Genomic DNA, 22,755 nt, shown 5'->3' with positions numbered 1-22,755 from the left:
TGTCCCCGCCCCTTGCCTCTCGCCGATTGGCTGCCGGTGCCCGGCGGCGGGCGGCGATTGGCCGGCGTTGGCGCGCGAAGGGGTGCGCGGCGCCGGAGCGGCAGGCGGCGGGGGCAGGAAACAATAGAGCCCGCGGCCGGAGGGGTCCGAGCAGGGAGCGGAGGAACCGGCCGCCCGTCTCGCCCAGCCCAGCCCGCCCCGCCTCATCTCCTCTCCCGTTACCGCCCCGCTCCCCCCGCCCCGCCATGGCGGACAAGGAAGGTAGGGCTCGCGGCGCCGTGTAGGCCTCGCGGCGCGGCCTCCTCCCCTCGGGCCTACCGTGAGGCGCGGGGGCGACCGGTGTGAGAGGAGTGGGGCGGAGGGGCGGTCCCCTCAGGGGCTCTGCCGGCGTGGCCCGCCGCCCCTCGCCACCGGGGAGGCCTGGGGCCCGACTCGTCGTGTTGCTTCGCGTGCGTGGGGTGGGAGGAGGCCTGTACCGGGGCCGAGTCCCTCCGCCCCCCTCCCGTTTTGATCCGTTTGTATCCGCGCCCGGAATGTGAATTCTCGAAGCAGCCCGGTGTAACGAACGGACGGGGGGAGCAGAAATACGGTGCCCCGTGAGGGGGGTGGGCCTGGTGCAGACAAAGAGGGGTCACCGGCAGCACGGCCGCCCCCCCCCCCCCCCGGGGTGCGCTCCCCAAGGGCCTGCGCTGTTGTGAAGCAGATGGTGCGAGAAAAGTGTGTGTGTGTGTGTGAGAGAGAGAGAGAAACGGGAGGAGCCTTGGAAAACTGGATTTTGGGAACCGGTAGTTCAAGGCTGCACTGAGCCCACTCTGTTTTAACAGCAGCTACACCTCCCCCGTTTAAACATCTTCACAATTCTGGGGTTTTGCCCCTGCAATATCCTGTGGCAACAAGTTTCAGAATTTTATTAGGCTGCTTCGGTTGAAACCTTGACGTAGTTAATGTTAATTCTCAGCCTTCTATCCAGAAACGAGGATTTTTAATCGTCTAGCAGCTGCTCCAGTAAGGTGGTCTAACGGCAAACCAGGGTTTGATGTCATTGGCTCTCTGTTCAGTTGCCCACTCGCAGTGTTGTGTGTATGTTGTAAATACATTCAGAAAGGCTAATCGTATTCTTTTTTTATTTTTTTTTTTTTAAATTTAGCAGCCTTTGATGATGCAGTGGAAGAACGTGTGATCAACGAAGAGTATAAAATATGGAAAAAGAATACTCCCTTCTTATATGATTTGGTAATGACCCATGCTCTGGAATGGCCCAGCTTGACTGCTCAGTGGCTTCCTGATGTAACAAGGTAAGCTGATCCTTTTGCATTTTATTTTTTTAAAAAGCAGAATAAATAGTACATCTATGATCACTTTTTGTTAAAGTAAGGCAATATGCTATTCCTTTCTGTCTTAATCTCTTCTTGTACCCTTGCCTTGCCAACAGCGAGTTGAGGACTAGGAACACCAGAGAGATAATCAGTACAGACATTTTAAATTTGGGGAAATGGCTTATATCACTGAGAAGATGTTTTCACACATTTGATTTCCATTCTTTTCTTCCTCCAGCAAAAAAAATATGCAAAAATAGAACTAGATATGATTTCTGTATAGCCGTCATTTTGTCCTGAGCTTCCAAAACAATGTTCTGCTTGCGGTGAACGTTACTGCCCCTCGGAGCTGTGCTCGGGAGGAGCTACTGAGGTCTCTTGAAGGAAGGCAGGGGAATGGTGGTCTGTCAGGGTGTTGTGCTGCAAGAATTCTAGGCTGAGACCTTGAGTTATGCTTAGTGATTTCTTCTGGAGGAAGTGAGTTGGGTGGTGGAGCAGGAGAGCAACGATAACTTTAAAGTTAATTACTGTTAGAAGTTGTCATTAAAAAAATGTTGTAATCGGCTCAGCATTTGTGTAAACCCCCTTTTGTTTCTCATCTCACTCTCTTCCCTTGCAGACCTGAAGGCAAAGATTTCAGTATTCACCGGTTAGTCCTGGGGACCCACACTTCAGATGAACAAAACCATCTCGTGATAGCGAGTGTGCAGCTGCCCAACGATGATGCGCAGTTTGATGCTTCGCACTATGACAGTGAGAAAGGAGGTAAAGGCCCAAAGATGTTTTAACCATTTTTAACCTTTTTTTTCCTTTCCCTTCGCAATAGAATATTCATCTTGCCTTAAAGTTCAGGCAGCAAAATTCAGATGTTGCTTCTAAACTAATCAATTTATTTCTAATTGGTACCTTTGCTTAACAGGAGGCAAAGACTATGTTTTTTGAATGTACATAATGTCTTCATAATTTAATGATGAAAAAAGAAGGTGGTGGGCTTATTACAAAAGTGTGTGTGGGAAAATCTCACCCCTCCCTATTTCTCATCAGGAATTGACATTGAATTTCACAGAGTACTGTATATTGGTATTTTTACTATCACTTTTGCATTCCACAAACTTCCAGTGAGAAAGTCACTCACGTCAAAGAATACTTTATTTCAGAGGAGTGTAACATTTCAAATGTTCTTCTCTGGTCTGAATTCTGCTGCCTGATAGTTGTGCCAGCCCTCCTTGGATAAAAAGATTATTGTGTTTTATTTGGTGTATCAGACTTGAATCCAATGCTTTCTGTAATCTTAGTTGGCTGTCAGCATTGCCACGAATTAGACGTTTCTCATTTTTACTTGGTTGAATCAATCTTTCTACTTGGTGAAAGTCCTTAATGATCCAATGTTAGCTCTTTTTTTTTTTTTTTTTATCCACAAGCCTGGATTGGGCAATTAGTATTTTGATCTTTGGGGCTTCTGAGAGTTACCCATGAACACAATGTTGTCTAATAAATACTTTGTTTCTATTCTGTGTTAGTATTTCTCAAAAATATACTACTCCAATTTACTAACAACCCCCCCTTCTTTTTGCCAGGAGGGTGCTGTGCGATTTTGTGCAATGTTAAGTTACTGTGAGTTTAATTATAAAGATAAGGTAGCTTTAGCAAGTGCTAAGTGCTGCAGCAATTTTTTTTTTAACCAGAACTTTGTTTATTCTGCAATGCTGAATTTTGTTATCTTTGAAAGAAGAGTTTTAGGTGTGATAATTTGGGGCTTGTGCTGTTAAATTCCAAATAGTAAAACATTTTTTGGGGAAGAAATGGTCTTTAACTTAGCCAAAATCCTGAACTTATGATGTTACAAATACAGGTGTTTGAAACAACATGCCATTTGAGAACTGGATTCTTTCAGTTTTATGGTTATTGTGACTAATCTTTCAAAATGAGAGTTTGGTGGTACCGGTCATTGGGTCTGAAACGGGCTTATTATTTTACGATTTACAACTACTAAATTCTTATTTCCAGAGTTTGGAGGCTTTGGGTCAGTTAGTGGAAAAATTGAAATTGAAATCAAGATAAATCACGAGGGAGAAGTGAACAGAGCACGTTACATGCCGCAGAACCCTTGTATCATCGCTACGAAGACTCCATCCAGCGATGTCCTCGTCTTTGATTACACCAAACACCCTTCTAAACCAGGTGTGTGCGCTTTGTTGTGTCTGCTCGTCAGAGATCAGCCAGCCCTCCCTTGAGAAAAGGTTGATGGAGTGAAAAAGAGGTTCAAATAATTTTGTGGGTTGCATATTATTTATGATTTAAAGTAGGTATTTAGTGTAAAAGGTTATCTTGTAAGAAGCTTAAACATAGGTATCCAATAGGTATCAATAGAAAGGGATGCTTTTTTCCTTTTGTTATTTTACTGCCTGTTCTGTCATGTCACTGTGTGTCGTGACATTTGGGGTGGTAGAAGGTGCCTTTTTGGAAACTATATGATTTGCTGAGTAGCTGAGCTATTTTCCTGATATCTTGTAAGGATATTAACAGTCATTTACCCATTAAACTTATCAAGATGGTATAGAGTAATTAGTTCTGTCACTTACAAGGAGGATCAGAAATGCTGGACCAGGTGACTTATGCCAAGGCAGGGAAGTGGAAGTGGCTGCTGGGCTTCTTTGACTCTTCAGCAGGTCCTATAGCACTAATTTAGAGTGGACCTACTGCTAGGCTATCCAGCCAAAAAAAATAAAAGGCAGCTTGGAAAAATCTTCAGTGTGCTTTTACTAAGCTAAGAAGACAAACTGCTGTGTGTTCTCTCAGTGCATTCTGTTTTAATGAGGTGATTCTTCAGTTGGGGAAAATGCTCAAAAGGATAGAAAGAAGGATCCTGTTGAAAATGTCAAAGCAAAATTTAGTAAAGCACAGTAAAATTTAACGCCAGGTATTCCAGGATGTGCTGGAAATGATACCAGGCACTAGAGTTCTTAACGCTGCCTTTTTACAGACCCTTCTGGAGAGTGTAACCCTGATCTGCGTCTTCGTGGGCACCAGAAGGAAGGTTATGGGCTGTCATGGAACCCAAACCTGAGTGGGCATTTGCTTAGTGCTTCTGATGATCACGTGAGTACTTTAAATATAACTGGGGTACAATCTGCACTCAGTGTCCCTTGGCAGGGGTAAAACCATTTTGGTTTTGATTTGGGGGGAGAAGAGACTGTCTGTCTAAGGATGCAATTTTTTAAAAAATTGTTGGTTTTGTTTTTGTTGTTTCTTAAAGACCATTTGCTTGTGGGATATTAGTGCTGTTCCAAAGGAAGGCAAAGTGGTGGATGCAAAGACCATCTTCACAGGCCATACAGCAGTAGTGGAAGATGTATCTTGGCATCTGCTCCATGAATCTCTGTTTGGATCTGTTGCTGATGATCAGAAGCTCATGATGTAAGTGGGGTGATGTCTTCAGAGACCGAGTGCTTCTGTCCCTTGAGCTTTCTCATCTGCTCCTTGGTATCTCAATAAAATGGGATATGAACCTTTTTTCCGATTCCATGTTTTCCCCTTGCAGCTGGGACACCCGGTCAAACAACACCTCCAAACCCAGTCATTCGGTGGACGCTCACACAGCTGAAGTCAACTGTCTCTCCTTCAATCCCTACAGTGAGTTTATCCTGGCCACAGGATCAGCTGATAAGGTATGTCTACCTTGAATTTGGAACATATTTGTTCAGTTTCTGATGCGTAAGTGGGGATGTATATATTGGTTATTTCAATAAAAAGTATTTTTATGGCTTTTCTTCCTAGACTGTTGCCCTATGGGACTTGAGGAACCTAAAACTGAAGTTGCACTCATTTGAATCACATAAAGATGAAATATTTCAGGTATAACACGTGCACATAGACTTCGTTCTACTTGTTTGTCTGGAAGAAATGAAAAACATTCTTCTCCACTCTACATTTTTATTAAATATACTTGCACTTAAAAACTCATATATTCTTTTTCTCTCATCTGTTGATAGCTTTCTGTCTGCTTGTTGTGGAGCTGTATAGTGCTGTGTGTGGGGCAGAGCTTCAGTACAGACACATAAGAGTGTCCAGAGAGGCAGGGGCAGAACGTAATGAGGAAATGGTCGAGGGCTTTAACCGCAACAGAAGGGTGAAATGCAAGTAGTAGAGAGAAAATGTAAATTATTCATGGCAGCAGATTGAAGCAGGGAAGCACAATGAAACGGCTGCAGTGTTTTCATCTTCTCAGCTTGGTCCTGTAGGAAGGTCTTAGCCAGTACCCATTAAAGGGGATCATTGGAAAGTCCTGTGACAACAAACAATTGCTAATTTTGCTGGTGTAAATATAGAATGTTCACATCACGGGTAGCATGTGCTTAGCAGATACAATATTTCCATCTCCAGCTCACGCCCTACTCAGAAGAAAAATATGTAGAGATTTTTTTGTAGAAGGATTACTAGTTAATACTGTAGTTACTTCTAAATAAAATTACACATGAAATCTTGAAATGTCACGTTAGTGTGCAGAATTATGTGTTCTTTTCTTAATCCTGTGATCCTATTAAGTGGTATGTTTTGGAGAGATTTATCTGCAGCAGAAGTAGTAAATGTGAACTTTTGGGCAGTTAAGCTTAATTACAGTGATTTCTTTTCATGTGTAAACCGTACTACTTAAGGAATCCATAGTTTATATTTGTGCAATGCTTATTAAGGCAAGGAGCAGCTAATGCCCTCGAGAGCTGCTTTGTGCTTCATAACACATGGCCTTTGTTAGAGGAAAGATTACGTGTGGTACCTTTTTTTTTTTGTGCTTAAATGCCTTTTTAGGGTATGAATGTTCACAAACCAACCTCTTGTGTCGGGAGTGTTATTATTGGGCACATTCATATTTCAAGTTACTATCAATTTGAATTCTCATAGAGCTTTCAGGATACAAAATAGTGATGTTTGTTGTGAATGTCTGTCATGTTACAGCTGCTTAAAACTAACTTTCTTTCTAAATTCCTCCTTGTCTGTAGGTTCAGTGGTCTCCCCATAATGAAACCATATTGGCCTCCAGTGGCACTGACCGCAGGCTAAATGTTTGGGACTTGAGGTAAATCCCAAATTAGTCACGTCGTCCTGGAGAAATATTATTGATAAATTACATAACACTTCAAACAAACAAACCCCCCACCTTCTTGTTTTTCCTCCCTTTTTTTTTACAGTAAAATTGGAGAAGAGCAATCCCCTGAAGATGCTGAGGATGGTCCCCCAGAGCTGTTGGTAAGTCCTTGGAATCTCACTGACTATTTTGATCTATTTTTCATCTCTGCGATGGAGATTTGAAACCATTCCCCCCCCCTTTTTTTTTTTTTTTCTCCCCCCAATACTAGTTTATTCATGGTGGTCATACTGCGAAGATATCTGATTTCTCCTGGAATCCCAATGAGCCCTGGGTAATTTGTTCTGTATCAGAAGATAATATCATGCAAGTCTGGCAAATGGTAAGTGGTTTGGGAAGGTGCAGGAGGTGTTGAACTGCTTGGATTTCAGCATCCTTGCTCTTATTGCAGCTCTCAGCGAGAGCTGCTTTGTAGCACTGCCTAAATCTAACAGGGACAACAGAATCCTCTCTAGGTTTGGTCCAAACAATGGTTTACAAATACTCAGAAGCTGTTTTGTGTTTCTCGTGATTTAAAAAAAAAAAAAAAAAGGCAAATTTTTCCCTTCTATGTTTGGATAAAAACAGTGTGTGTGAGGACCAAAGATGAAGTAGTTATTGTCTTAATGAAATCTTTGCGGATGACATAAATATGCTCCTGAAGATGGAGAGGGTGGTGGTGAACAGAAGTTTGCTGACCCTAAATTACTGGCTGTTGAAGGTTTTGGAAGACAAACTTGTATAGTTTGACCTTTGACAAGACCATTCTCCTAATTTTTCTTTATCTAGGAATTGTTTCACGTGGGCTTTGTTCTTAGCGGCTTTCCACGTAGTTCTTTTGGAAGGTCCTTCTGCTGAGTAGAGGATCTACTAAATGTATATAAAATAGTCTGTTAATTGAAGTAAGTCTTGCAGTGGTCTCTACTTTAAGAACGCAGATTTCCATGAGCTACTGTAACTTACAGCATATTTATGCAATGTTTTGGAGATGGGGCTGCTAAGAAATAAGGTCGTTTGTGTTGCTTTATTAATGTTAAATTGCCTTGAGGCCTTGAGCCTTGAGGGATCAGGGATGGGTGAGAGCAGAGGAAGGAACAGAGAGTTGTTCTCTGTGGAACAGAGAAGCTGTGGCTGCCCCATCCCTGGAGGGGTTCAAGGCCAGGTTGGAGGGGGCTTGGAGCAACCTGGTCTGGTGGGAGGTGTCCCTGCCCAGGGCAGGGGGTGGCACTGGATGGGCTTTAAGGTCCCTTCCAACCCGAACCATAGAATCCATATGGATTCTATGATCCATATCTACAGATGAAAAACTTCCGCGAATTTTTGAAGTGTTCTAGTGCATGGAATCCTGCTCATTGTGGTGGCAAAGTGCTTCTTCAGTTCCTCCATCTCTGTCTTGCAGGCGGAGAACATCTATAATGATGAAGACCCTGAAGGAAGTGTGGATCCAGAAGGTCAAGGATCCTAGATGATGACTTTTTCCTGGTTTTAGTCTTTTTTTTTTTTTTTTTCCTTCTCTTCCCTCTCAACCCCAATACTGACTTAACACTGGTTTTGAGACACACGTAGACTTTGTGTTCAGCCATCCTTCTGTAGATACCATCACCAGGCTTTTTAACCCAGACAGTGAGTGCTCCCGAAGAAAAAAGGGCTGAGCCCGGCTCCGCTGGTTCCGTGCTGTAGCTCCTCGCTCAGATCCACAGCAGCCTCTCGCCTCTAGGGCTGGCTGTCTCATTTTAGCTGCCTTCATCACACAAAGAAAACTTGATTTTGTTGGGGTTTTTTTCTTTTTCTTCTGTCTTTTAGCTTGCTACAGCTGCGGGCTTTTGCCTAATTTAAGTAAAAATTAACTAGGTGGAGCTGCCAAAGTGTGTGAGAGCCAGTGGAGATGATACGAGTGTTAATCCACTGGCAGTTCAGAAATGGAGTGTTGGAAGGTCTTGTCCTCTCAGTACAGCTCAGAAGTCTTGAGATTCCTTTAATTAATCTCTACCTTGTGGATTTTTTTTTCCTGCCTCTGCAGATGCAAAACAGATTTGCAGATTCTAAGTTGAACTGAAGTTCCTTTCTATATTTTTTTTTTTGTCTCTACTGGTAATTCTGGGTTTTTCCTTCCTTCCTTCCTTCTTTCCTTCCTTCCTTCCTTTCCCTTCTCTCCCATCTGCTGGGCCACAGCGGTTTGGATTCGTTAGCTATTCCTGCAGAGCATTGTTCACCTTTTCAAGTTTTTTGGGGTTTTTTTTTTTTTTTTGGCTCTATTGTGTGTTTCTTGAGCTGTGTTTTCACATAAATATTTCTTTCCTTTCTGTGAAATGGTTTTTAAAACTTGGGGGCCACCAAGTTGTAAAGGTGTATGTTTTTACCAACTGATGTACCACAGATGGCGTGTCCGGGAACCTATAACAGCGTCGGTAGCTGGTACCTGTAAAGCAATTTAAATGTGGATAAACTACTTTTTTTAGGAGTTAGTCCTTTGACCACTAGTTCCTGCACATCTTCCACTAGGGTGTCCTGTTCCACCAGCAACCTGTTACTCTCCGTGCTCCTCATGACTAATTGCGTGTAAGTGCTTCAGATGGAATAAATTTTTTCTACGTAAAAGCTGTGGAGCTCTGTGATTTGTGCGCTGGGCTTTCCCTTCCGCATCAACCGCTTTCTCCAGGGTAAACTCCTCGGAGAGCGGAGAAGGCAAGGGCATGGTCTCTACCCATGGTGTGTCCTGTGGGACTTGGTGCTGGTATAGATATTCCTTACATTTGTACACTTGGATTCTTTCTTTGTGAAATGAGTAAATTACCCCTCTACTCTGCGCTCGTGAGACCCCACCTGGAATACTGTGTCCAGCTTTGGAGTCCTCAACACAGGAAGGACATGGACCTGTTGGAACGGGGCCAGCAGAGGGCCACGAAGATGATCGGAGGGCTGGAGCACCTCCCCTATGAAGACAGACTGAGAGAGCTGGGGCTGTTCAGCCTGGAGAAGAGAAGGCTCCGGGGAGACCTCATAGCAGCCTTCCAATATCTGAAGGGAGCTACAGGAGAGCCGGAGAGGGACTCTTTGTCAGGAGGTGTAGTGACAGGACAAGGGGTAATGGTTTTAAATTGGAAGAGGGGAGATTTAGATTAGATATTAGGAGGAAATTCTTTCCTGTGAGGGTGGTGAGGCACTGGAACAGGTTGCCCAGGGAAGTTGCGGATGCCCCATCCCTGGAAGTGTTTAAGGCCAGGCTGGATGGGGCTTTGAGCAACCTGCTCTGGTGGAGGTGTCCCTGCCCATGGCAGGGGGGTTGGAACTTGATGATCTTTAAGGTCCCTTCCAACTCTAACCATTCTATGATTCTAAATAAGGACTTATTATCCCTAAGAAGCCAAGAATGAAGTGGATTTTGGGTCTGCCTTCAGCCCTTGCCACAGAACTATTATTTTTTTTATTGTTAGTCTGCAGAATAAATAGTCAGATACCTTCCTTCCAAGTACCCTGCTTTGACACGAGCTTGTTATTTTCTTTTTAAGACGCAGCTTTGAGAATGAAAAGCATCTTTAAACTCCGGCCTTTATTTTCAGTGTGAGACTTGATATATCAAAGTGGAAACCTATTATCCACAAACTCCTTCCTGTGGCCCGCGGTGGAGCGTGTCACAATACAGCAGAGGCCCTTAGAATACAAAAGAAAATCCCGTTAAAAGGATAAAGCTTCTCTTGCATGTAAACTTTAAAAATCAACACCCCCCCGCCCCCCAACGCTGGCTCCCAGAACACGGCTCCCCGCGCAGGCTGACACCATCCACCTATGGAACAAGACAAGATACATTTTTTTTTTTTTCTTTTTTTTTTTCTCAAACACAGCAAAAACATACAGTATAACGTTCTTCATTTATGTCCGTTGTTCAGTGCAAGGATTATTTTCTCTGCTCCTCTGGGGGAAAGCAGTTTTACTACGCCATCGACAGCAGCGCCTCGAGAAAATAACAAGCGAAACGATGGGTGTTCCCGGCTCGGGGCGGCTGCTGGGCGTCAGGCAGGGCCAGCGGCAGGAGGGGACGTCCCCTGCAGGTGCCTCTGTCCTTTAGTTTTGCTACAAAGAGGGGAAAATCCATCGTTTTTAGCAGTCCTGGTCTTCTTTTTCTTCCGATTTGCAGAGGTGGCCGTAGATTTCTAAGCAGCCCCTGTGGGGAGAGAAGGTAAATTTAGGAGACTATTTATATAAAGTGCTTTGGCCGGAGAGAACGGGCGAGAGATGCTATTTCTGAAAAACATTCTTTTGAGGTTAGGGAAGAAAAGTAATTAGGAAACACTTAAACTGGCTGGGTACGCGGTCTCGTGAGTGCGTGGACCCGGCCCAACCCAAGAGCCCTTGGCGAGGAAAGCTTTAACAGCAGGGAACGTTTTTGGTGTGAGCAGCGGGAGACGCCGGCTCGGGGCCCTTCTTAACCCCCAGGTTCCAAGGGGAAACTCCATGAGGTGTCCCGCCACCAGAAAAGCCTCCCGCCCTATCCCTTCCAGGGATGGCAAGTTAAAGATTACGAGAGCCATGGTGCTGTGATTTAGACCCGTGATTTAGAAGGACCCCAAGCAGCAAAGACACGGGGTTATTGGGATCTGGTCTGAGTCGTAAATGCGGTTATTCTTGTTAATACATTTTGGAACGGCCGCTGACGTGAGAGGCTGAAACAGAGCTCTCTTCCCCTGCGCGAGTCTTACCCGGATAAAAGGAAACTCTACCTGTTTGTGGTGGGGAATCTCCTCTCATGCCCTTGCGTGAGGAGGTTTGAGTGGAGAAGGGGAAAAATGAATACTAAAGTAACGGCGAAGCTACGGAAAACGGTTTAGAGTGTACAGCTGAGATTGGAGTAACACAAACCACCACCAAGTTTGGTGAGTAAAATAGTCCTCAAACCTACAGACATTTTCTGCAGCTTTAAAAAATCCCACGTAATAAAGACCTGAGTGAAAGCAGCAGCAGGGAGTGACAAGCAGAAGATAGCGCGCACTCATTGAAGAGCATCCACAGCGGTGTTTCCCAAACCTAAACCTCAGCTCCTTCCCATGTATTCCTAAGGAATAGGAATATTTGGTTTTAAGTTGCCACAGCTGCTTCCTGGAAAGCCACCTCCGCTCCTTCGTGTACAGGAATTTCCAGCAAATCCCTATTTGCTGGATGGCAAAGGCTTTGGAGTTCCTGCCACCAGACCCCTTGCTCGCACACTGGCCAGGAACCCATGGTGTGACCACCAGCTGCTTCTCCACCATCCTCCTCCTCCCTCCCCGGCCCCTCCACGCCGCAGGGATGAGCCACCAACGCACTTGTAGATGGAGAGCTCCCGGTGGAGGCTGGTCCTCAGCTCCTCCAGTTCCTGATTCTTGCGCTGCTGGAGCTGGACCCCGTTCTTCAGCTCCTTCAGCCTGTCTTCCAGCTCCTCAACCTGCTCCTGGGGAGTCAGAAGACACGAGTGGATGAGCTGCCTCGGTTCCTACGCTCAGCTGCTGCCCACGCTCTCCTGGGGGGATCGGCCTGTCCATGGTGTTGGTCTGGACAAAGCCCAGCCAGGCTGGTGGCCAACCACCATCTCAAAAAACCTCCAAAAAAACATAGTATCTTTGTTTTATTAGAAAGGTGGGAGTTTGGGTTGGGATGTGCTGTGTTGAGTCCTTAGTTGGTTTTGTCCCCTAGACTACTTCGTGTGTGTTTTGAAAAGCTGCCAGAACTATATAAACCTGTGAGCCAGGAAAAGATAAACAAGGAATTTGGGAAAAAAAAAGAAAATGTGGAGGCACATCAGGCGTGCCCCAAGTCCTGTCCTCCCGGGGAGAGGGAGAAATCCAAGACGAGCAGCGTCACGGGCACTGGGGACCTGGTCCCCAGCCCACCGGGGAGGAGAAGCCACGGAGGGGACATGCCAGCTTCGAGAAGCTGCTCGGAGCCAGGCTGGGAGGAGGCAGCGATTACGAGCCGAGAACAGGGAGTGTTGAAACGGGGGAGATTAATTGTGGAGCCTCTTTGCCAAATGCGCTCTTGTAGATATTGAATTGCCTTGTCCCTCAGGACGCGGTGGCGGGGGGCCGGGGGGGAGACACATGCACCAGGCGCAGACAGAAATAACCCTCTCGGGAGGCAGCCAGGGCTGTGGGTGCAGGAGGTGAGACCCTCCTGGCAGTGGGAAGGGCAGGATCTGCCCCGGCAGGGCTGGGCTTTTAAAGAAAAGCCGTCATTTTTAAAAAAAACCTGACTTTTCCAAGTGCCTTTGCTCAGCAAAGTGCACCTCAGTGCGAGCTGTGCCCAGCAGCATCGCTCAGCTCTGCCGCCAGCCCACTCTGGGAACGAAACCCCCCTGTCCCCTCTGCCTTGTCCCTGCTCGCTGGGGCCATTCCTGAGGGGCAGGTCAAACCCAAGTGAGAATATAATCAGGAGAAAGCTTTTTTCCAGCAGCTCAGGGGGCGCAGCCCCAGCTTTTTCCCACCGCACCCCTGTCAGCTCAGGTTTGCCCTTTGCTCAGGGGCTGGTGCCAGGGCAGGGGATGCTTTTGACTTCAACCAGCAGGAGATATTCCACCTCTTTACCCTCCTCATCCACCCCGCTCCTCCCCTTGGCCCTACGAGCAACACCACCCACGTTTCACCGGCTGCAAAGAACGGCTCCCACTCTCCGAACAAGCGGGTGCCAGGGGTGATGGGGCACGTACCCGGTACTGCCCGACCTCCTCGTCCCGCTTCTGCTTGACGAGGACGATCTGCTCCTCCAGGCTGCGGTTCTGCAGCCGCAGCCGGCTGACCTCCCCCTGCAAGGGCCGCAGGGCTTCCTTCATCCCTTGGATCTCCCCCTGCATCTCCTGCAGCGCCTTGGCCCCTGCCTCCCGTCTCTCCAGCAGCCGCAGCAGCTGGGGCTCGTAGTGCTCCTCCAGACCCCGCCGGCTCTCCGCCACGAAGCTCTCGAACTCCATGGAGAGCCGGCGGCTCTCCTGCAGGTACAGGTTGTCCGGCCGACACGGCGGGGTCTCCAGCCGCTGCCTCAAAACCTCCTTCTCCTTCTCGCAGGTCTCCTTCAGCTGGGACAATTCACCGGAGAGTTGTCCAGCCTGGGTCTCCAGCTCGCCCCGGTAAGCGGCGTGCTGGGAGAGGTCGTGCCGCCGGCTCTCCAGCTGGTACTGGCAAGCCACGCACTCCTTCGTCACCTTGAACAGCTTCTGCTTGATCTGTCGGATCTCATCCTTCAGGTTGTCCCTCTCCAGCTCCACCTTGGCCAGCAGCCGGCAAGCTGCCTGGATCTCCTCGTGGGCATGGCGGATCTCCTGCAGCGCCGGCTCCCGGAGCTGGGAGAGCTCTGCGATCAGGCTGTCTCTCTCTTTCTCCAGCTGCTCGACGGCTTCGATACATTCCTGGAAATAGTCCCCCAGCTCTTCGAGGGTCAGGCACTGCTGCTCTGCATCCAAGGGGCCACCTGCTCCCTCTGCATCCATATCCAGTGGGATTCCTGCCCCATCTGCATCCGCGTCGGCTGGGATCCCTGCCCCGTCTGTGTCCATGTACAGCGGGATCCCTACTCCATCTGCATCCACATCCAGCAGGATCCCTGCCCCATCCACATCCAGCAGGATCCCTGCCCCATTCACATCCAGTGGACTCCCTGCCCCATCCACGTCCAGTGGGATCCCTGCTCCATCTGCATCCACGTCCAGCGGGATTCCTGCCACATCCACATCCAGCGGGATCTCAGCCCTGGCCGCACCCTCGCCCAGCTGGGGCCCTGCCATGTTTAGCTCCAAGGAAGTGTCCCCGCCATCTGCCTGCAGCTCCCAGCAGGTGACAGGGCTGTCCTGGTTCAGGGGTGTCACCCCCCCAGCCGCTGCTGTGTCTAACGGGCTGCGCAAAAGGTCCGGGTGCGCAGCAGCTCCTGCAGCTGTGTCCTCAGGGGCAGAGGATGCTCCAGCTTCATCCAGCTGCAGCTCTGGAGGGGGCTCAGGCTCTGCCATCAGGTCCCTGGAAAGGAGAGGAGAGGTGAACCAGAGCAATGAGTGCAACAGGTCTCAGCCCTTCCTCTCCGCCCTGCAGCAGGCTGAGCTGGGGGTGCTCTCGCCGCAGCCCCCGCTGCTGTCACCGTCCCCGTGCCACCCAAGAGCTGTGCAAACTGGGCAGGGCTGCGCTGGCACGCTCCGATGACAACTTGGACCCAAACCGTCGGCTTTGGCACGGGCCAAACCAAGGGAAGAAAACCCTCTTAAAGTGACAGAGGAAGAGCGAGGGATGCAAACCCCGACCCCAAAACCAAGAGGTACAACCACAGTGTTGATGGGAACTGCCCACCATGTCACGGCCGGTCTCCCCCAGCGTCACCGGTGTGACCGGCGAGCCGGGAGCAGAGCTGCCGTACCCATGCCAAAAGCTCACACCCGGGGTGCCGCACACACATCGCACACATGCTGGTGGGGGCACCGCCAGTAGAGCTTCTCGGGATTTTAGCAATGGGGGATAACCTCACGGCAAGGGAACGTGCTGCTAAAGCGCAGGTGGGCTCCGGGGTGGCTGGGATGGAGTAAAGCACCGCACACGCACAGCGCCCGAGCGAGCGGCAGCTCCTGCAGCAGGAGCCGGGCTTTGCAGAGTCATCCGATCCCGACATTATCCCCAGCCCCGGTACCTGCAGCTGCCACCACCAAATACTCCCCTCTCGCGTTCGCCCGGGTGCTATTTGGGGTAGGATGGAGAGGACAACCCTCAGGGAACGAGCTGGGGCTTTTCCTGCTGCTTCCAGGAGCCGGGGCCGGTGGGATCGGTGGGAGGATGCTCTCACCTCCCGGCCACGCCGCTGAGCTCATGTCTCGTCATCCCCCAAGGAATGAGCGCAGGCTGGCACTCGCAGGCAGCCCTCGGCTCGCGGCAACGGCTTTAGGGAAAGAACTGATTTTCACTGATACTTTCTCTCCTAATAAGGTAGTTTTCGGCAGCGATGACACATCGCAGCCTCGGACCCAGCGGCCGGTCGGCTGGAGAGGGGGCAGCGCCTGGAAAGGTGGGGAATGGGCTCCGCTTCATTTTTTTCTTGCCCTCGTACCGTGCCAGCGCTTATTTTTCAAAGTTCTCGGCTCTGCTTTGCATCAGCAGGGCGGGAGGGGAGGATCCGTCCCACCCTCGCAGTGGGGCGCAGGGGCTTGCTCCCACCCACCACCCCTCATCCCAGACCCCCCCCCCCCCCAGCACTCCTGCGTACCCCAGAGGGGCCGTGCTCCCCCCCCCCCATCACTCCTGGGGGTCCAGGGATGCTCCCCGGGTGCCGAACCTCAGATCTCCCCACCCCTTTCCCCCTCCCCACTCCATGCTTTGGCAGCCCCCTCGCCTGCCCCACACCTCCCACCTCACCAAGGCACCCATGGGACCCCCTCGGCGGCCACCAGCCCCTTCTCTGCTCCCCCCCGGCTGGGCTCTTACCTTCCTCCCCCGGAGCCCAGCGCCTCCGTCTCTGTGCTGCACATGGGCTTAGCATGGGGCGGGGGGGTGTTATTAATAAACAGGGCTGGAAATCAGACTCCCCGGAGCAGCCGCTTCGCCCGGCCACCGCCTGCGGTGCCAGCTGCAGGCGGCTGCCTTCCTCCGCCCCGGGGGAGGAGGAGGAGGAGGAGGGCGGGGAAGGCCAAGCCGCCTGCATCCCTGGCAGAGGCAGCCGCAGGGGCTGGCTGCAGCTAACCCGCATCCCTGGGGAGCATCCCCCGCAGCCCCCCATCCCGCTCCGGCTGTCCCCACCCGTGATTTAGGGTGGAGATTTGCTTTGTGCAGCCTCAACCCCCCCCCCTTCCCCGCCTCGCGGGGCTGGGGGCTCTTTCCCGGGAGCTGTGGAGTCCCACTTCCCAGCTCTGGGGGACGGGATGGGGACAGTGGGGGGCCTGGGTGGTGTCCCCTGGGGGTGCATGGGGTTTGCGTCTGACACGGGCGGCTGGAAGGGGAAACGCCGGAGCACGCAGCACATGGCTGCCAAACGCTGCGGCCTCGTCCTGTGCACGGGGCGGGGTACTGGCAGCCCGGTGATGCGCTCCCCTCGGTATTTATTATAAAGTGTATGAATGTATTACATACCAATAACTCAGGGGTCTTCAGACGCCGCAGGTTGTCCCCGCAAACACCCCAGTAATGGCAGAGCGCAGCCGCCACTTCCCCTTCCACCCCGAACCCCGTCCCTGCCTCCCTCTCCCCTCTGTTTTGGGGATGGAGACGGTGGCGTCGTGCTCTGCAAAGCCCGGTGGTGGCCGTGGCCAAGCTCCTGGACGCCCAGCGGTGACACTGCCCTCGCTGCTGCCCTCGCTGCCCACAGACGTGGTTTTCCACCTCTGCTCACCCACCATCCCCGCAGCTCCGCTTTCCGGCAGCGCCCATCCCCATCCTCCCCACCCCACGGCACCCTAAACCGGCCCTTCGGCGGCTGTATCATTAGCATATATTTATATAAAATACATATTTTAGATCTATTGCCGCCTTGGCATGGGTGCAACAGCCCGGGGTGGTGGCACGGCCAGTGGCCGCGTAGCCTGGTGGCCCCACCGTGGTCTTAGAGCCAACCGAGCCTACCTCTGCCAGGGCCCGATCCTGCCGCTGCCGCCGCGGCTCAGGAAGTCGCCACTCGCCGCTCAGGAAGTCGCCAGTTTACGTGTGCCCCAAAATCCCCCGGCAACGCGCGCCACGGCTTGCAACATCGCCCAGTGCCACCCCGTCCCCGCGTCACCGCCACCGTCACCGCCACCTTGCCCATGCCGCGCTGGCCGCCGGGCTGCTGAAATCAGGTTTAAAATAACTGCGCTTGTCCATCTCCCAGGAACAGAGCTTTAAAAGGAAAAGGGAGATTTGGGTACTTTTTTTTTTCTTTTCTTTTCTTTCCTTTTATTTTTTTTTTATCCTGTTGCTTTTTTCAGCACAACCCACCTTTTTTTTTTTTTTTTTTTCTCTTCTCTCTCTCTTTTTTTTTTTTTTCCCATGAAGCTCCTCTATTTGTGCCGGGGCTTTTGACTCAATAGGAGAGGAATGCTGTTAATTCGCACAAGTTGCGTGTATAAATATCTATCCGGAGCCCAAACCGGCCGAGGGGAGAAACCTGTGGGTCGCGCTGGGGGCTGGGTCCGACAAACCCTTGTCGGGGATGGAGGGGCCGATGGCGGCGGCGCTGCCGAGCCCCGGCCGGGGTTTATCTGATGAGCTGCCAAGGGCAGGGTGGGGATTGAAGAGGCTCAGCTGTTCCCGGCTCGGTAAGAAGATACCCCGGCCCCGGCGCGGGGCTGTTTTGTGGATATAACCAGGCAACGGCTGGCTCGGGTGTCGGTGGCCGGACCCCGAGGCGCTCGGCAGAGCCCGGCCGGTCGCGGGCGAGCGTTGGGTCCAGCCGGCGCGGAGAGACACCGTCGCCTGCAAACCACCATCGTGGACTTTGCTCCGGTAAACAGAGCCGGCGGGGAATTATCGGCGGCGCTGCCGGAGGGGAAAGCAAAAGGCAGGAGAGGGTTTGTGAGATGAAATGTTCCGGCTGTTGGGATCAATGGTGGCAGCTGCCGTCGCTGCCCTGCCTCGGCATCCCCGGCACGGAGCCGGCCGGTGGCTGAAGGGGGTCGTGGGCCACTTTGCCTCTCCTCTGGCGACCTGGTGCTGGTGCTGCCGTCCCCCTTCCCGGTGGATTTTTCCATCACACATGGCAGATCTGCCCCGAGGGCAGGGACGGAGCAGGCACCGCAGCCTCAGCACCATCTTGGCACGACCACCCTGGCACCGCCACGGCAGCATGAGGGCTCGGTACCCCCATAATCTTTAGGGACAGGCTTGAGGTAGCAGGGACGCTCTCCCAACTTTGGGATCTCCTTGGCCAGAGGCTCCGGCAGCTCCGGAGGCACTGGGGGTCACCCAGGCTGCCCCAAACCCCAGCACCGATGGGATTTTGCAGCAGTGAACCCAGGCGATGCTGCCAGCCCCGTGCCCTCTGCATGCGTCTCACCACGGTGTTTGCCAAGGGGGGGGTCTGGATCCACACACCCCTCCCATGCACAGGAGCTGCAATCTGACCTCAGGGGGAAAGTGTGATTCATCGCCGGAGCCGGGAGCGCTTCCAGGGACGGATCCTGGCTGGGAGGGTGGTGGCACCGTGTGCCCGCTCCTGCCCTGCCCTCACAAGGTGGCCCCTTCGCCCCGGGAGGGTGGGGGGTCCCTGGATGAAGCTGAAATGGCCGTGGCTGCATGGAGATGGCACCTGGTGGCATTCATCCGAGCTTGGGGGGTTTGGGTGCCACTGGCCATTTGGAAACAGCTTCTCCTCCTGCCTCAGTTTCCCCGGCTGAGAGCTGGGGGGGGGTGTCTCTCGTTGGTGCCCACTGCTGGCAGTGATGCAGGGGTGCCATGGCGGTGCCGGCACAGGGTGAGCACCGCAGCCGAGTCCCAGGACCTGGCACATGGGGTCCCATCACGTACACACCACGGAGATGCCGGACCCATCACAAAACTCCCCGGGCAAAGAGGCTCAGGACAGATCCTGTGAGAGGGACACGAGGTCACCCAGCGGGACCGGGAGGAGGAGGAAGAGGAGGAGGAGGAGGAAGAGAAATGCAGCGTGGGCATGTGCCCAGCTGGGGCAGAGATGAAAGGGGGAGGCCGAAGGCTCTGTCTGTCCTGCAGGGACCTTGGGAACTCCACGGGAATGGGGCCAGACCCTGCCCACAGGCCACAGGCGCCGGCGGCTCCCCCTTATCTGGGTGCTGGGTCCCGCTCTGCCCCACGGCGAGGGGGGACGAGGAAAGCACCGTTCCTGCCATAGCTGCTCCTGAAGGAGACACCGGCCCAGCCAGGGGAGCGGAGCGGGGACTGGTGGGGGGTCTGGCTACAGGGACCAAGCACTGGAGCCCCCACCAGTGTCCCCCAGTTCTGCATTGTGGTCCTTCGGTTTTATCTCTGCTCAGCCCAGATACTGGGCTTCACATGCTTGAGTCAAGGCTGCCCGTCCCGGCAGCCCCCCCCCGGCAGCCCCCGTGTGTGCCACGGGCTTATGTGTGCCCCAAGCAGCACTCGGCCACGCTCCTGCCGTGCCCACCACGGCGTGTGCGTGTGTGCACGTGTCCGTGTGTGTGTGCGCACAGCTCGGCGTGCACAAACAGCCCCGTGACAAGCAGCCGATGCAACAAGTGCCCCCCGTTCTGAGCAGCCCCGTGGGCTTGTGCGACGGGGCTGGCAGGGGCCGACGTCGGGGGGAGGTTGGGGACCTTTGAAGCAGCCGTGATGGACACCCGGTTTTGGTGATGTCCCGCTCCTCCCCCTGTCGTGGGCTGTGCGTGACGGAGCCGTCCCTTCCCAGCACGAGGAAGCTGGGCAGGGAGCAACCACTACTCTTTATTCATCTCCGTCTCCACGTACAACGCAGCCGAGCCAGGAGCCGTTTGCGTTTCCCCTTCCCGTGACATTTAGGGCCCAGGCGCCCTTTTATAAAGCCCCTTTTTTAAAACAGTGAGTGAGGTGCTGCTTTTGAGCATGGCAGCAACCAGTCCCCGTGTCCCAACGATCGCTGGCAGGGTCACTGCTGCCCGAGCGCCGGCGGAGAGGGCTCGTCGCTGGGTTTTTCCATATCCTGGGGCGAGCGATGGGGAGCAGCGGCTCCGGCTCCGGCTCCCGTCCCCGTGGGAGGGATTTGGAGCGAGCGGCTCCTTCTTGGGGGTGCAGCGGGGTGGGAAGCAGCACCCACAGGGCTCAGTGGGACTGGGGTGGCTGCGGGAGGACCTTGTCCCGGCCACCCACTAGCGCCGGAAGCGTTAATGAGTAATGAGGGAGCAGCCATCCCTCCCGCTGCCCCGGCGAGGGGAAGGAAGGGGGGCAGAGGACGGGCTGAGCACACCCCAACGTGCCGGTGGCTCCGAGCTCATGCCTTCCCAGTGCAAGGGACAGGATCTTGGGTGGCTGCTGAAGCCCGCGATGCCGCAGCCAGTGGCCAATGTGTTTTGGCACCCTTTAGCACCCATTACCCGCATTCGGGATGTCACCTCCCAAGGGTCAGGCGCGGGGTGGGGGGGTGTCTCTGCCTCTCTGCCTCCCCTCCCATGTGCCTCTGCCGTGGCCTCGCAGGGGCTGAGCTCCAGCCGGCTCCTCTCCCCGCGAGCGCCCGGCGTCCTTGTGACCATCTTGGCCGTGGAAGTGGAAAATGAGTTATCCAGCTGGGTACCCTGGCACGCTGCCGGCGCGGGGGCTCTCTGGGGAGGGGGTGAAGGTTTCTGGGGCTCTGCACGAAGGGCTGGTGCTTTAGGGAGCCTCTGGATCGTCATTCTCCACCAGGACCAGGACTGTCATGGAGGGAAAGCTGAGGATGACCTTCCTCTTCACCTTCCTCCTCTACTTTCCTCACCCATCTGACGAGAGCTCTCCCCGGAGGGTAAGGGACACTCTCCCTCTCGCTGTGATTATCTGGACAATGCCCCGTAGCTCTGTGCAAATATATTTTTCAAACTGGTTCTTCTGCCATCTGAGGAGGGGCATGATGTGAAAACCAGGATCTTTTTTTGGAGGTTAATGACTCGGAAGCTGGAGCCGGCGGCAGAAAGTCAACACAAACGCCCTAATTGGGGATTAGCTTTTCCCCAGCGCACTTCACCTCGCTGTGGGTCAGCAAAGCCTCGGAGCGCAGTGGCGTGCTCAGCCCTCCCCCTGGGAAGGATCCCTTCCCCTGGGATCATGGGGGGCCAGGAGGGGTGCTAGGAAATCGCTGCCCGAGTGTTTCAGGCCTCATTTAGGTCTCAAGTCCGGGTTCAGGGGGTGAAGGGAGAGGAATGAGAGGCAGAGACAAAAAAGCACAGCGAGCCCCAGCCCTTCTGCAGGCATCGCCCAGGATTTGGGGTCACATCCCTGTCCCTCATCGCCGGTACCACCGAACAGCAGCAGGATGCTGGGGTTTGCACAGCCCACGAGACACGCGGTGCCGGCCCCCGAATCCCACGGGAGACAGCAACGCACCGGGAAGCCCCTGGGATGGACAGGCTTCTCTCTTTATAAATTCTTCTAGTCATTTCCAGCGGTTGGCAAACTCCCCCGGGCACATGGCCAGGCCCTTGCCAGCCTCCGGGAAGGATGCGGCTCAAATGCAACGGTGCAGCTTCAGGAAACGCATCCGCACGGGGACCCAAACCCCACTGAGCCACAGAGCGTGGAAATGCGGCAAAAACCACCTGCTTCCTTGCCCCAGGCTCATGGCCTCCGGCTTTGCCGCGTGTCCTGCCACCGACCTGCTCACCACCGGCATGCGTCACCGCGCCGGCCCCAGGCTCTCCTCTGCATCCTGTTGTCCCCTCGCAGCCCGATCCGCACGCTCACGCTCCCGAGCAGCGCAGGCTCGTGGCAAGCGGTGAAATCTTTTACGAGAGCCGCTGCCATTCCCGGGCAAGCGCCCAGGCGCGCTCTGGGCCGCAGGCAGAGGCTGGTAGAGCCACGTCAAGCGGCCGAACCCCCCCTCCCCTCACCCTCCCCACCTTCCCGTGTCATTTCATTTTCAAGGAGCTGATTTATTATTAGCAACAAGAAGCAGCGCGGCACGGGGTGTTTCACGGCAGCGTGTTGGTGGCCTCAGGTGCGCCCAGGTCGGCCGCTGTTCGGGAGCGCTGTGTCCCCCCCAGGCGCTGCCAGCGGCGGTGACAGGGCAAGCGTCACCCTCGGGCCCATCAGGTGAGGAACCGGTGGTGGCTGCGGGGAGAGGGCAAGGGCAGGACACGGCCGCCGGCTCTGGCTCCTCTCCTGGGGACGGGGACAGCCACCCCCGCGGCTCTGCAGGACACCACCGCTCGGGGTGGGGGGGAAGGTGACGATGCTGTAATTACTTGCTCCGGTCCCGCAGGGGCTGCTCTGCCCCGGTTCTCTCCTGCTGAGGCTCAGCACCACGGGGCGGGGGGTGCAGATGGAGGGTCCCAAGGGGCGACAGCAGCCCCCGGCTGTCCCCACGGGCTCGTCCCTCGCAGGGTGCGGGTCCCGAGGGGACAAAGCCGGGACTCACCGGGGCAGGGGAGAACAGCTCTGGGGGGGGGGACACACACGACTCGCCGTTAGTGCGGAGACACCCCGGCGGCATCAAGGGGAGGGTCCCCGCATCGGACCCCCCCCCTTCCATCGCCACCGGGGCCACCTGCGGGCGGGCGGAGGGGAGGGGGGGGGGGGGGCGGGGGCCGGTGCGGGCGGGGCCTCCCGCAGCCCGGCCCCGCCCCGCAGAAACTTTCCGTCGGCGCCGGGCGCTCGGCGGGAGCCCGGAGCGGGGACCGGGGCCGGAGCCGGGGCTGCAGCCGGAGCCGGGCGGGCCCGGCCCTATGGGCAGCGGCTGCCGGCGGTTGCGGGGCGGTGC

The 22,755-nt window shown here is 53.8% G+C and overlaps 2 protein-coding genes across 4 annotated transcripts; one reads left to right on the top strand and one right to left on the bottom strand.

Moving 5' to 3' along the window:
- The first annotated feature begins 78 nt into the window (after positions 1–78).
- On the top strand, positions 79–9,032 carry RBBP4 (RB binding protein 4, chromatin remodeling factor). 2 transcript variants are annotated; one of them, XM_074162040.1, is made up of 12 exons: positions 79–261; positions 1,148–1,295; positions 1,936–2,081; positions 3,324–3,497; positions 4,300–4,415; positions 4,573–4,733; positions 4,858–4,984; positions 5,094–5,171; positions 6,314–6,390; positions 6,503–6,560; positions 6,671–6,781; positions 7,838–9,032. In XM_074162040.1, the coding sequence occupies exons 1-12, from the start codon at positions 246–248 to the stop codon at positions 7,901–7,903; spliced, it is 1,278 nt and encodes a 425-aa protein (XP_074018141.1). In that variant the 5' UTR covers positions 79–245; the 3' UTR covers positions 7,904–9,032. The 2 variants fall into 2 exon arrangements, with proteins under 2 accessions (XP_074018141.1, XP_074018142.1); XM_074162041.1 differs by having other exon boundaries at positions 246–261; positions 1,151–1,295.
- A 944-nt stretch (positions 9,033–9,976) lies between these two features.
- On the bottom strand, positions 9,977–17,175 carry SYNC (syncoilin, intermediate filament protein). Of its 2 annotated transcripts, none has more exons than XM_074162104.1 (4): positions 16,986–17,175; positions 13,115–14,408; positions 11,739–11,863; positions 9,977–10,600 (listed from the first exon to the last, which is right to left on the bottom strand). In XM_074162104.1, the coding sequence occupies exons 2-4, from the start codon at positions 14,399–14,401 to the stop codon at positions 10,537–10,539; spliced, it is 1,476 nt and encodes a 491-aa protein (XP_074018205.1). In that variant the 5' UTR covers positions 14,402–14,408; positions 16,986–17,175; the 3' UTR covers positions 9,977–10,536. The 2 variants fall into 2 exon arrangements, with proteins under 2 accessions (XP_074018205.1, XP_074018204.1); XM_074162103.1 differs by lacking the exon at positions 16,986–17,175 and adding an exon at positions 15,855–16,022.
- Positions 17,176–22,755: the final 5,580 nt, after the last annotated feature.

Source organism: Numenius arquata, chromosome 21, assembly GCF_964106895.1.
Source record: "Numenius arquata chromosome 21, bNumArq3.hap1.1, whole genome shotgun sequence".
NCBI classification, from domain to species: Eukaryota; Metazoa; Chordata; class Aves; order Charadriiformes; family Scolopacidae; genus Numenius; species Numenius arquata.
Note: the sequence above shows the minus strand (reverse complement) of the source record. Positions and strands in the feature narration are given on the sequence as shown.

Excerpts from the sequence above, each read along its gene's own strand:
- RBBP4 (XM_074162040.1), top strand. Across the intron at positions 1,296-1,935 it reads TGGCTTCCTGATGTAACAAG|ACCTGAAGGCAAAGATTTCA; the intron begins GTAAGCTGATCC and ends CTTCCCTTGCAG. Across the intron at positions 2,082-3,323 it reads CTATGACAGTGAGAAAGGAG|AGTTTGGAGGCTTTGGGTCA; the intron begins GTAAAGGCCCAA and ends TCTTATTTCCAG.
- SYNC (XM_074162103.1), bottom strand. The coding sequence starts at position 15,898 with ATGTGCAGCACAGAGACGGAGGCGCTGGGCTCCGGGGGAGGAAG. Across the intron at positions 14,409-15,854 it reads CTGGGCTCCGGGGGAGGAAG|GGACCTGATGGCAGAGCCTG; the intron begins GTAAGAGCCCAG and ends TCTCCTTTCCAG. Across the intron at positions 10,601-11,738 it reads CGGGAGCTCTCCATCTACAA|GGGCTGCTTAGAAATCTACG; the intron begins GTGCGTTGGTGG and ends CTCTCCCCACAG.